The sequence below is a fragment of the Acanthopagrus latus genome, chromosome 8 (assembly GCF_904848185.1).
Source record: "Acanthopagrus latus isolate v.2019 chromosome 8, fAcaLat1.1, whole genome shotgun sequence".
In the NCBI taxonomy this organism is placed as follows: domain Eukaryota; kingdom Metazoa; phylum Chordata; class Actinopteri; order Spariformes; family Sparidae; genus Acanthopagrus; species Acanthopagrus latus.
Window position 1 is genome coordinate 19,222,030 of NC_051046.1, and position 12,139 is coordinate 19,234,168.

A 12,139-nucleotide genomic window follows, 5' to 3' on the forward strand; every position below is an offset into this window, starting at 1 on the left:
GCTTGTATTCAAATCTGAAGTCAAGTCCCGAATCTAAATGTGGAAGGCCAGTCTAATTCAAGGGCAGGTCCATTTAAGTATAAAGTCACAATAAACTTGTCTTTCAAGTCTAGATCTGGTTCTACCAAGGTAACAATAGGCCTACTCATTTGATAGCTAAAATAATGTGAAAGCTGCTAAGCAATTCAGCCCTGTTCACATATTGGATATAGTATTTTTTATATATTTCTGTGAGCCTAAAGTAAATACAACTTAAACTGATGTCAGAAAGTTGAAGTGTAGGATTAAGTGGCATCTAGTGGTACAGTTGCAGATTGCAACAAACTGAATATACCTTTCTCCCCAATCCAAACTTAAAACTAAAATTTGATGATGTGCAAAAAGCAAGCACATATTTTATTTTTTTGATTGAATCAAAAATGGGACTTTGACTTAAAATTAGTTAACAAATAGGCATCTTACGTATGTAAATAGCACTTGTACCTCAAAAAAAAAACACAAAAAACACTCTACAGGGTGGATGAGTTGTTAGGCAATAGACATTGTGAACCTGCTAAAATTTCCATGTTGTCAATCAAGGAGATTAAAACATAAGAAATTCTCAACATTGAACAGAGAAACAAAAAGGTGTGCTGAAACAGGGATAGACAGGTTTTGTATTGGTTTATTGGACTTTGGTCAAGTCAGATGTCATCAGCATAGAGTGAATTCTTTTAAAATATTCCCTCCTTCTGCTGTTATGGTGATTAATAGGGATGGTCACGGACGTACTCCATTAAGTGTTTCAGAGCCAGCCAGGTCTCGGAGGCCGTGGGGATGATCTGATTGGATGGCAGAATGAAACCATAGCGACCAGTGTCCCTCAGCTCGAAGGCGTAGGAGTACTTGATGCCCATGTTATAAGACCAGTCAATGCTGCCGCCACTGGCTTGATCTGAGAGAAGGAGGATGAGATAGGAAGGAAGGACTTACTAATTTATATATTGTGCACACTACTTCTTTTTGAGTGTCATATTTAAATCACATTTTTATTATCAATTCAATCAATTATAATTATTATAATGATTGCGAATATACACCAAAGCAGTTTTTTGTCAGTCTGAATTTGAATGTAGGGTGCAGTGAAGTTGCCTGGGAAAACAAGGGGGAAAAAAGCTACTCACAGATGATGTTACAGATGCTTCCAACCTTGTATCTGGTACCATAAAGGGAAGTGAGTTTCTGCACTGCAGCTCTGCCAACAGAGTCCTATAGGGAGCAATGAGAAAGGGAAACAGACTTGAAGTTAGATACAGTGCACAGGCAATAGTCACACAGAAAGGGACACAGAGACGAAAAAGACTAAATGTCATCATTAAATTGAAAATATCCGGAGAGCAGAGGTGAATAATAAAGCAATGTTCAAGGTCCTGCACATCCTAATTGGAGTTTACAAGTCAGACAGTTTTGTTTATATAGCCCAAAACCATGAATTTATCTCAGAGGACTTTATTAAATCTTAGGAACTACATGACTGTTGGTTGATACAGCAGCTTGTCAGTGGTTAAAATGCACATTCTGGAGCAAAGTATTTGAATTTCAGCTATAAAAGAAAGGAATTGTAATCCTGAGTTGTCCATTTAAGGTTGTTCAAGCAGTCTGCAGTCAAAAGGCAGGTCAGGTCATAAACAATACTTGAGTCTGTCATCTTCCTGATAATACATTATCAGACATATACAGACATTTATTAAGAGAGAATTTAGCTTCCTCTCTGATTTGTCTCCCCTGTGTGAGAGCTACAAACAATCTCCGTTTCATGAGAATGTAGAAAAACCAGCTTACCAGCTCAGGCTGATCGGGCACTTTCTCGCAGGAATAGCCATAGGGGTACATGAGCAGCTGGGAGTAGGCATGTACGGAGATGAAGGACTTGAAGTTGCCGTGGCCCTGGATCAGGTTCACCACATTCCTCACCTCGATCTCAGAGTGGGCCGAGGGGCCGTGGAAGGAGTCAGAGCAGGGGTTTCTACTGGCACCAGGGCCTGGAGGGAGAAAGTATAGTGAGCACATGTGTGTGAGACAATGGACATCATAAAAACAACACATACTTATATACAGCACAGTGGAAGAGGGCTCACATACATTATCTCAGCTTAAGTACATTTTTTAGGTATTTGTGCTTGACCTATTGTACTTTTTGCTCATTACATGAATCTGATTTTTTTCTGATTGCATTGGCTTCAGAGTGCATTTTTAAATTAACATATTTTAGTGACAATAAACAAAATAAAACACTGATTTTGATCATCAGAAAAATGCTGAACATTGGATCTGATCATTTGCCAGGAAGATAACTCATAGTATTCAATACTTTCATACTTAAATCTATGTATAATTTACTTTTACTTGAACTTATGATACTTCATTAATTTTTTTTGTCTTTTCTGTACTGACCGCCAAAGCCTGCGTCCCAGTTCCTGTTGGGATCAACTCCACGGCACACAGAGCCGGAGTTAATGGAGCGGGTCTTCCTCCACATACGGTCCTGTACACAGTAAACACAGTCAGTCAAGCACTACAATGCAGGCAAAAAGCACATAACTGCAATTATAGGCATTTGTATTTAAGGATGTAAACCTCACGAAACAGTTTAGATACCTGGTTTTCAGCTAGTTGCACCGGCTCATATCAACCATGTTTTCCACTTAAATATCCACATCACATAGTAAAGCTAAAGTAACAATAAGAGCTGTCCAACATGTTTCCACTGATTGTTAGGCACATACATTAGAGTGGGTGTAAGCATATCCATCAGGGTTGGCCAGGAGCAGCATGTAGATGTCCATGGTGTTCAGGAGGGAGGTCAGGGAGGCATCGGTACCGTAATCAGTGGCAATCTAAAAAAGAATACAAGGGAGTGATTCTCTAGAAACAACACTCACAAGGAAAGAAAGCATGTCCTTCGCGTCTTATGCATCTCAGAGTTAACAATGTCTGCAACAATAGAGAACAGGAAAACTACTACTATTATTATTATTATTATTATTATTATTATTATTATTATTATTATTATCATCAGTATTATTAGTATTAATAATAATAATAATAATATTAATTGTCATTAACATGTTGTACCTTGTTGGCTGTCCACACTCCGGTAGCCTGAGACACCCATTCCCTGGAGTGGATACCGGTGTCGATCCAGATAGCAGGACGCTTGCTTCCTCCGGTGCTGAACTAAAAACAAAATCAACAATAGGAGAACTTGTGCTGTCATAAGAATGGCTGAAAAGATCCATGCATGTGATGTGGTGATGTGGGCAAACATCTCTCATTTATTGGGGACATTTAAAGTGGCTGTAACACATTTAACACATTTCTTACTATGCACACACACACACACACATGCACACACGCACACATGCACACACTGTCCTGTATGAGCTCTGTCCTACCTTGAGCACATACATGGGCCTGTTCTCATATGACTTCCCAATTTCCTGCTTGGAGACCAGGTTGGGGTACTGAGCCACCAGAGTGTCCATCCAGCTGTAGATCTGTATGTGAGACAAGCCAAGTGTTAAAATAACGATAAATTTGGCACGTCTCATACAAAACAAATATACTTGATGTTTAATTCAGAATCTTGACAGCTCTAAACTTTATATCATATAATTTTTTTATCCCAAAAACTGCAATATATATGTGTGTTTGTATAAGACGCGTACCGTCTCCAGACTATGATAGGCTCCAAAGTTGAAGCTGCGGGTGCGGCGCTCCTTCATCTGGTTCATCTCCATCTCAGCTTTCTCTGCATCGAGAAGCTCCTGAATGTGACATAAAAATGAAGAAAAATCAGAAATCTTATTATATTAATTATCTTAATTCTTATACATTTTAATAAATGTATATATTTATATACCAAATAACAAAATCCATACTAAAGCTACTAAATTGCTAAAATGTGAAAACATATGTTCATAAAAAAAGTTTTTTGTTGGTTACAAAGTACTTTTTATTCTAATTAAATACACTCTCTCACACCAGTATGGTGTTTTATTTTGACATATTTGATATATGTCAAAATTATATATATATACATTTTTAATTGGTTAAAAATGATGGCAGTATTCCTGATTTTTTGAACAACAGACCTGAAGGTTGTTGATGAGAACAGAGTAGGCGATGTTGTTGACACGGAGGTACTCCTTCACAGAGCTCAAACTGGAGCGGGGCACTCTGATGTCAACAGGCAGCTCAGTGGAGACTGGGTCAAGCCAGAAGTCCAGCTGGGATCAGACAGAGGACAGAGAAAGCACAGGTTAGACTAGAGAACTTGCATTGAAAATGTTCAAGTGTACTGAGCAGAATGATCATAAATTTAATCATCTGCCAGCGGCTTGTCCTCATATAGATCCAGTAAGCATGAACACATCACAACAGTTGACGACCCCGCAAGTACTCCAGCATGCGAGACAAAGCTTTTTGCAATGACTGAAATCCAATAAATTACCAATATGTGTCAAACTAAAAACAACACACCAAACACAAAAAGATGTTTATCTATTGTACTTGTTAGATTCTGAATGTGCACTAATTTATGCACACAGGAGCAGTGGAAGATTTAATAAACAGAATAAAAAAAGAGGGACGGTTAATGTCTGGATTATTTTCTGTATGTGCAGCAGAGAGTTTCTGACTGTCTCATAAGCAGAGGTGACTGTTAACCTTCAGCCCACGTAAACTCTCAAGTGGATTAATTCTTGGGAGTTCATGAGAAAATGTTTGGCACAAGCAGCTGAGAAAACCTGAACATACGTATGTGTTTGTTCTGTGTGTGTGTGTGTGTGTGTGTGTGTGTGTGTGTGTGTGTGTGTGTGTGTGTGTGTGTGTGTGTGTGTGTGTGTACCTCCCACGCTTCTTGACTCTCCAGGGCCTGCAGCAGTTGGATCTGTTCCTCATTCTGCACATTGACCCTGATGACCTGATCTCTGGAACATCATTTTTTTACATTTAGGATTTTAGATGAAGATCAGAAATTGAGGAAGATTTTAATTGACTCCTAACTAATATAACTGGCAAATAACTGTACAGAACAGCTTGTGCTCAGACCAACAGCGTGATAGTGTCTTGTATCTGCAGAGACCCTGCAGCCCTTATTTTCTCACTTTTTTTGCTGTGCTCGGGACACTTTACCAACCCAAAATGTTGGTATTTGATGTCCTGGAAATGAGACTTGAGAATTACCAACTTTTGGGTGCATTTACAAGCAGCTTGGACAAATCCCACTGATTCTACCTTTAAGTTTAATAGTCTTTGAGTTATATTAATATGATGTGAAGTTAGCTTTTTCTTTTATACTTGAGTACTTTTCCCAGCTTGTACTTTCTTACTTTTACTTGAGTAAAAAAGTGGAATCAGTACTTCTACTTTAAACAGAATCTTTTACATACACAAGTATCTGTACTTCTACTTGAGTAAAGAATGCCAACTCTAACCAAATGATTTACGTGCATTAACCTTACCAGACTTGAACTGTAACGCTGTCACAAGATAATTTGAAAAGTAAAAAGCAATCTAAAGCTTCAACATATCAGCACAACATGAAATATACATATTTAACATATCCAGGTGTGCAGAAAAGCAGGGAAAATCAATGTGAATAAAAACACAACAAACATGTCTTTTTTTCCTAGTGTGCACAGGTAAACTTACCCGATGAACACCCTCTCAGCCTGGGCCGCAGCCACAAGCACCAAAAGCAGCCAGAGACCTCTCATCTCGTCTCTGAGTCTGGACCGTTTCAGAACCACAAATGTGTGAGGCATCAGTTTTTCTACTTTCTTCCTATCATCAGGTGGCAGGTGGACTGTTCCCATACAGGAAAGTTACCTCACTCTACTGATAACCTGACAGCTCTCCAGTCTATGGAGACAGTTATTTTCGGTGACAAAGTTTGCTGACTAAGTTTTATTTTATCTGTCCAGTACTCAGCTGCAGATAGTTGTACTTTCCCCAATTATGTTCCCTTGCTTAGAAAAAAAGTTACCCTGCTACATTAAACTTCTATCACATCTCCATCTGTCACACTGCCATCACAGTCCATGCTGGGCTGTGGTGGTGAAGGCGATAAGCGACAATTTAGCTTCACTTCTGAGGAACAGCTCGTGAATTTGTGCCTTAAAAGAACAAATTCTGCATAATCTCAAATGCTGTTTTGAAAGTGCTATTTGTAAGAAAAGTTTACTTTTTGAGTCTCATTCCCAACTCCTCAAAAGCCGAGGCTTTGGGATTGTAGGACGGGTCGGCCACTAAACCCAGAGCATCATTATTTCATAGTCTGGACTGAGACCACCGCAGCAAAGGGATGGAACACATTAAGAATTTTGTAAAAAAAAAAAAAAAAAAAAACTGAAATCTTTCTTTTCGTCTTCTTCCTCTTTCTAAACTTGTAAATTAAGTTGCGACCCCTCAAATTTATGCCACACCAAGAATCCAAATGAAAGTAACATTTAACTTGTATTAACTGGTTGTCAATGTGTAAACTTCTGTCTTCCCTGTAAACTCTAGTAAGTGGTACTCTAGTAAGTAACTAATTACTAATAACTTTGGTATATGTATATGAATAGCAGTCAATCCAAGATACTAGAAGTAAGTAAGTAAAATATTAAATGAATTCAGCAAGAATTACATTTGTATTTCTGATTCATTCTCATTACTGATTAACTATTAAAAGCTAAATGGTTTAGTAAAAAAAATGCTTGTCAAAATGTTTCACAGCCCAAAATGAAGCCTTTTGTTCAACCCGAACCAAAGGCTCTTTACTTAACCCCTTATCATAAATCATCAAGCAAAACAGCAAATCCTCCAATTGAGATGATTAATTGCTTATCAAAATAAGCAACTAGTTTTCCTTTGATATAGTTGTAGCTCGAATCAGCATCCTGCATGGTTCAAATTTGATGGGTGGTTTAGACTAGACCAGTTGGTTTCAATGAAGGTTGAAATATAATCTGCCATTTTAAATGACTGCTTTGTACTGCCAGCAGTCTGTTTTGACGTGACAAGGCTTCTGTACGTAAAGCCAGGTGATGGTTTAGTGTGGACAAACAAGCCCGTCCAACACACTTTGGATGAACTGGATCACCATCTATGTGCCAGTCCCCCTCACCCAACATCTGTGTTGGACCTCGCTGAAACTCCAGGTTCAGCCAAAATGTGGATAAAAGTCTGTAACCAGAGGAGAGGAAAGGCCATTGCTCCAGCATCTGCAGATCACATATTCAGTCAGTCCAAAATCATAAAAAGATTGACAAACTCTTGCATGTGGGCGCAACAGCCAGTAGATGGCAGCGCAGTCCCAAACATCTGTAATAAGGTACAATACACTAATAATACACCCCTTTTATGGACACAGTGAGTGTCATCGATGAAGCAGGCTGGCATTACCCTGAATCTTAAATTATTGATCACACGGAGAGCCTTTTTTTATCTTGATCAGTGTCATTTTTAGATGAGTGAGTGGGAAGCTCCTTACAAAACGGCACATTACGCATGACTAGAGCTTAAATGATTGGTCAGTTAAAATTGGCTGATAGAGAGAAAATGCCCAACATGTGCAGGTCCAAGCCTCTTATATGTGAGCAGTTTTTTGTTTTTATAATTTTAAGCTTAATGTCTTTTAATCAGACAAAACAAGACGTTTGTAAACAGCATCTTGGGAAATTCCCACATTTCATCCACTGTTCTGACATTTCATAGACAAAATGACAAAAAATAATAGGTTTGTTGCATCATTTTGTATGATACTGTTAAATATACAACAGCCTAAAAGCACATGTTCCTTATGAAAGACATGACAGTTTCTGTGTCAGTCAGTCACTACATTTTGTAGAATGCTACAATACATTAGAAGCCGATCACCTATATATACGTAGCGTATGTGTAATAAATCATGTAGTAACCAAATTGCAATCAAGCGATCCTCTCACCAACTACAAGTACTTGGTAATGTAATAAAAGAGAGTGTGATAAGGACCCAATCTCCAGTCCTTCCTCAGCATTCCCCAGTGGTGCAAACACAATCAAATCTTATTACTTTTAGCAGAGGATTTGGGCTTTGTGTTAAGTTATTCATCCTGATATCCGCCGGTTGATATCAGACTGCGCGCCACGCAGCCTCCCTGCTTCCCATCAGCTGCTGTGACACACCGCCAAACCTCCTCCCTTCTCTCAGAATTAATAAAAAGAGGTTTTAACGTGTCACTTCCCTTCCTTTTCACCCCCAAACAATCCCATGAGACAAAGTGGGACACAGGGTTTAATAGGCGTAGGAGGTTACAGGGGAGGCGGGCGTCGAACTAGGGCTTTCCATCTTTCTCAGTGTGGAAATTATTTATCGCTATTCTTGCTGTGTGCGTCTTAAAGTTTAATGTCCCCCATGAAAAGTGGCTTTACATGCAAATGTGGGTGTAGTGTGTGTTTTTCTCCCTCTTTCCTCTCCTGTCAGTTGCCTCTAAAAGCTATACGAACAAGGCACCCCAACCAGCCTCTTCCACATGACTTCCTCTGCTACACTATAAATAGATCCATTTACATTGCATTTCATGGCTGAGCTCTCTCTCAATATTTCAGAGGCCCAACAGTAAATTGACCATTAATCATTTATTGCTCACTTGTTCATCTCATTTTGCACATTGCACATATGCTCAGATACGACAGCGGATTTACAAAAACAAGATCAGTCTTTTTGATCTGTTCTATTTGATATTTTCTGTCAGTACCAATGACAAAGGTTTCATTTCTGTGTGTGTCATGGGTTATGTTGGTCACCTGAGCACGTTTTAAACACGTGATTCCTCCTTGTGTCCAGTCTGGCGGTCAGATGACAGAGGCCAAGAGAAGTTGGTCACCTGTGACTCCCTTTTGTGGGGAAAAGTCTTTCCTCTGATTCGATTACACTGTTAGATATCAGCGTATGATGTCCAATAGAGAGGCAAAGTCAAGCCCCTCCTGGTGGGCCACCATGGGGCTTTAATTGAATTATGCCAGGAATTACACATATGAGGTTTGCAAAGTTAAAAGATTATTTTTCAACCCAAGACCCAAAACAAATGCTGTTTTCCCAAGATAATTTTCAAGACAACAAGCTTTGTTATCCGAGATAACGAGTAAAGTCAATCTGTAGGTTGTTCTGATGGTTGTTCCCTCTATTTCATTGTAGCTCAGTGTTTAGCAGATCAGCAGTGGTAACTCAGCATGCATACATGTTGTCAAGACCACTGTAGCAACTGCTTTGAAACTCCTGCACCCAGCCCACAGAGCAGTGAGTATGTAATGGTCCACTTTTATGAATCCTATGAAGTCATATTCTGATGAATAGTTGTTTCATTATCTCAGGAAAACAACGGTTATTATCTCTTGATACTGACATAAATAACTTGTGATTTAACTAGTTATCACGGGAATCCAGGAAATAATGTTTGACCTACGGTCTTTAGGGCAAACCAGAAGTGGCCAGACTTCACTTCTCTATCTATTACTTTTGTGACTGAGTGCTATAATCTAATGATGTACCAACCTTTCCATCTTCCTGCTCCATGTAAAATGGAATAACATTCAACAGTGGGTCTGAACAAGACATAATGAGAGCAGGAGGAAAGTGACAGAGACAGACCTCTGATTTAAAACGCATCAGGACATGCGGCTGGACTTTCTGATCTAGTTAGCCTTCTGCCTCTAGTATTGAATCCTAAATATTGTCTGACGCTGTCGAGGATAGAAAGATTCTCTATCATTCTGTGGGACTGACACAGAATATTGATATAATAGCATTTCACATATTATCTCAGAGCAGGCAATGTTTTACATTTTTTTAGCTGGTTATCTACATAAAAAAAAGTAAAATACACCACTAAACAGCAACACTGAACCGTACTGTAAGTAACGGCGCATTTAGAATATATGTCAGTGAGAATGTTAATTTTAACCACTAGAGAAAAAATAGAATACGCAACACGGACTGTTTAAAATCTGGACAGAGCTTTTGGGTTTGAAAAGTCAAGCCAATGTAGAAGAGCCATATACCTGCAAGGGGGCCAACTCACTGGTTTCAAAATTATGTCAGATTGTATGTAAGCTTATGAGAACATGACCCTACTTCTCACTTGATTTATTATCTCCATAAACAGTTTCCTAAAGAGTTCATGGTCTCAAACTCTAGTTTCAAGTCTTCCTTAATACAACACGATGTTCATTTAGTCAAAATGATCCCCTGTAGAGTGAAACAGAAAGAAAAGTTGACAGGCTAAAGGAATGTTAACAGCTGCTAGCTTGTTTACGTCCTTGATGTTGGTCTCAAATTTTGTATTACCAGGTAGGTTTAGTTGTGCCAGGTTAGAAAGGTGTTTGCACTGTTATTTATATTTTTGAATTATTTATTACTACTGTTTTAATTCTCGCTGCTCTTGTAATATTGCAATTTCCCCATTGTGGTACTAACAAAGGACTGTCTTCTCTTCTCTTATCCAGGCGTTTACACTGATGTGTATAAAGATTGTATAAACTGAAACAGAGAAAATCCTCCATGGCGCTGTCACATTTACATGCTCTGCTTTTGCCATCTGAGTCTTGATGGAGCCGTACATCTGGAGATCGCTCTGCTGGCTTGTTTCTCACTATATGAGAACAAGCAGTGAGTGTTGACTTTCCCAAGGCGCAGATTTCAATGCTGAAAATCAGCGTTTTTTTCCTCTTTAATGCTGTTACTTCTGCATACTCAAGATGACATGTCTCCCTGGAGACTAACTCATTACCTTTCCCTCCCTGTCAACCATCCGAGCTAACAGCAAGCTGACAAACTGTCCTTTAGGCTGTTTAACTCGGTCTACATTCCAGCACACATTAGTCTGGTCTCTGCAGAATCAGCCACACTGCTTCACAGAAATCCCCAAAACACGTCCTGGATCCGTTTAAAGCTGCCCCTCATCCTTTTCATCATAACACAGATTTCTCAATTTGATTGAATGATGGGATACTTCATTCTGAGTCTGACTCTGCATCATTGCATCATGCCTTAAGATGTATGTATTACGTAATAGTCTAAGAAAAGACCAGAGCAGCCCAGGAAGGCCTCAGCACGGGTAAAAATAGCATGGCAGGCATAAAACGATCCGGTTATATTTAGCAACACTACCCCCTCCACTTCTAAGAATAGCAGGAGAGATGTTTCATATTCATCCTACGACGAAGCCTCATTCTGGCCAGGACATTTCTATTCCTGTACTTTTTGAGCAGAGTGGACAGACGCTGCCTTCTGCAGGGTTGGTGTATGTTTGTGTGCTGGCTGCAGGCTTTTTGAGGTGCACGTCATCAAAATTTTACACACTACTCCTTATTCCATTACTCATCACCGCCTAGTTCAGCATGCAGTCATCTTGAGTTGATGAGCTTATAAGGGGGAGCGAGGGAAATAAAACTTGTGGAAACGGCAGCTTGGAGACTCAAGTAGCTCCCCGCATCTGCTCAAGTGATATTAGATTCATGCTGAGCTTGTTCAAGTCTGCTTTATTGCTTTACAGTCTCAGTGCTCGATGCAGGTGGTCCCTGTTGTGAGAGAAGCTAGGACGTGTGATTCCCCGAGCGCTGCAGATTAAAAAGTCTATTTTTTGTGACAGATAAAATGAAGCAGGTCTGTGTCTAGCTCTGTGGAAAGAAATTAATTGATCTGCTTTATGAGAAAAATGACATTTCTGAAAGATATTCCCTGGCTTTGTTTAGTTCCAGAGGTTGTGAGTTATTAAATTAGTAAAATTAAATTAGATTAGCCAAATCATCAAGGTAATCTTCTCAGACAAACCCCTCTTTTGTGATTTTTAAATTAAATCGCTAAAAGTAAAAAGCTAATGTTAGGCTACAACACTAGCCTTTTTAAGCTATGTTTTGACCAAAGCATATGAACAGCAAAGAGTGACAAGAAGGAAATGGACAGAAACAGACAGCTTGAACTTCTCTGAGGTTCTGCAGGAAGAAGAAGCTCTGTGTTTTATATCGGTTGTGTTTGTTTTATTGCTCTGCTTTTTTTAAAAATCATGCAGCAATATACAGAAACGCTTCTTTTCTTGTTATAAAGGTGCGACACAAACAAAGATTATCGTTATTA

At 39.2% G+C, this 12,139-nt stretch overlaps 1 protein-coding gene across 1 annotated transcript; it reads right to left on the reverse strand.

The window, feature by feature from the left end:
- Positions 1-644: 644 nt before the first annotated feature.
- cpa4 (carboxypeptidase A4) lies at positions 645-5,873 on the reverse strand. Its single transcript, XM_037106718.1, has 11 exons — positions 5,695-5,873; positions 4,889-4,970; positions 4,134-4,268; positions 3,708-3,806; positions 3,435-3,536; positions 3,115-3,216; positions 2,766-2,876; positions 2,434-2,524; positions 1,822-2,021; positions 1,164-1,248; positions 645-934 (listed from the first exon to the last, which is right to left on the reverse strand). The coding sequence occupies exons 1-11, from the start codon at positions 5,856-5,858 to the stop codon at positions 747-749; spliced, it is 1,359 nt and encodes a 452-aa protein (XP_036962613.1). The 5' UTR covers positions 5,859-5,873; the 3' UTR covers positions 645-746.
- Between the last annotated feature and the right edge of the window lie 6,266 nt (positions 5,874-12,139).

What these genes read in the sequence shown, in the direction of transcription:
- cpa4 (XM_037106718.1), bottom strand. Translation starts at nt 5,858, where the DNA reads ATGGGAACAGTCCACCTGCCACCTGATGATAGGAAGAAAGTAGAAAAA. An exon ending in GCTGAGAGGGTGTTCATCGG is followed by an intron (nt 4,971 to 5,694) that starts GTAAGTTTACCT and finishes ATGATGTTCCAG; the next exon opens with AGATCAGGTCATCAGGGTCA. An exon ending in AAGCATCTGTAACATCATCT is followed by an intron (nt 935 to 1,163) that starts GTGAGTAGCTTT and finishes TCCTTCTCTCAG; the next exon opens with ATCAAGCCAGTGGCGGCAGC.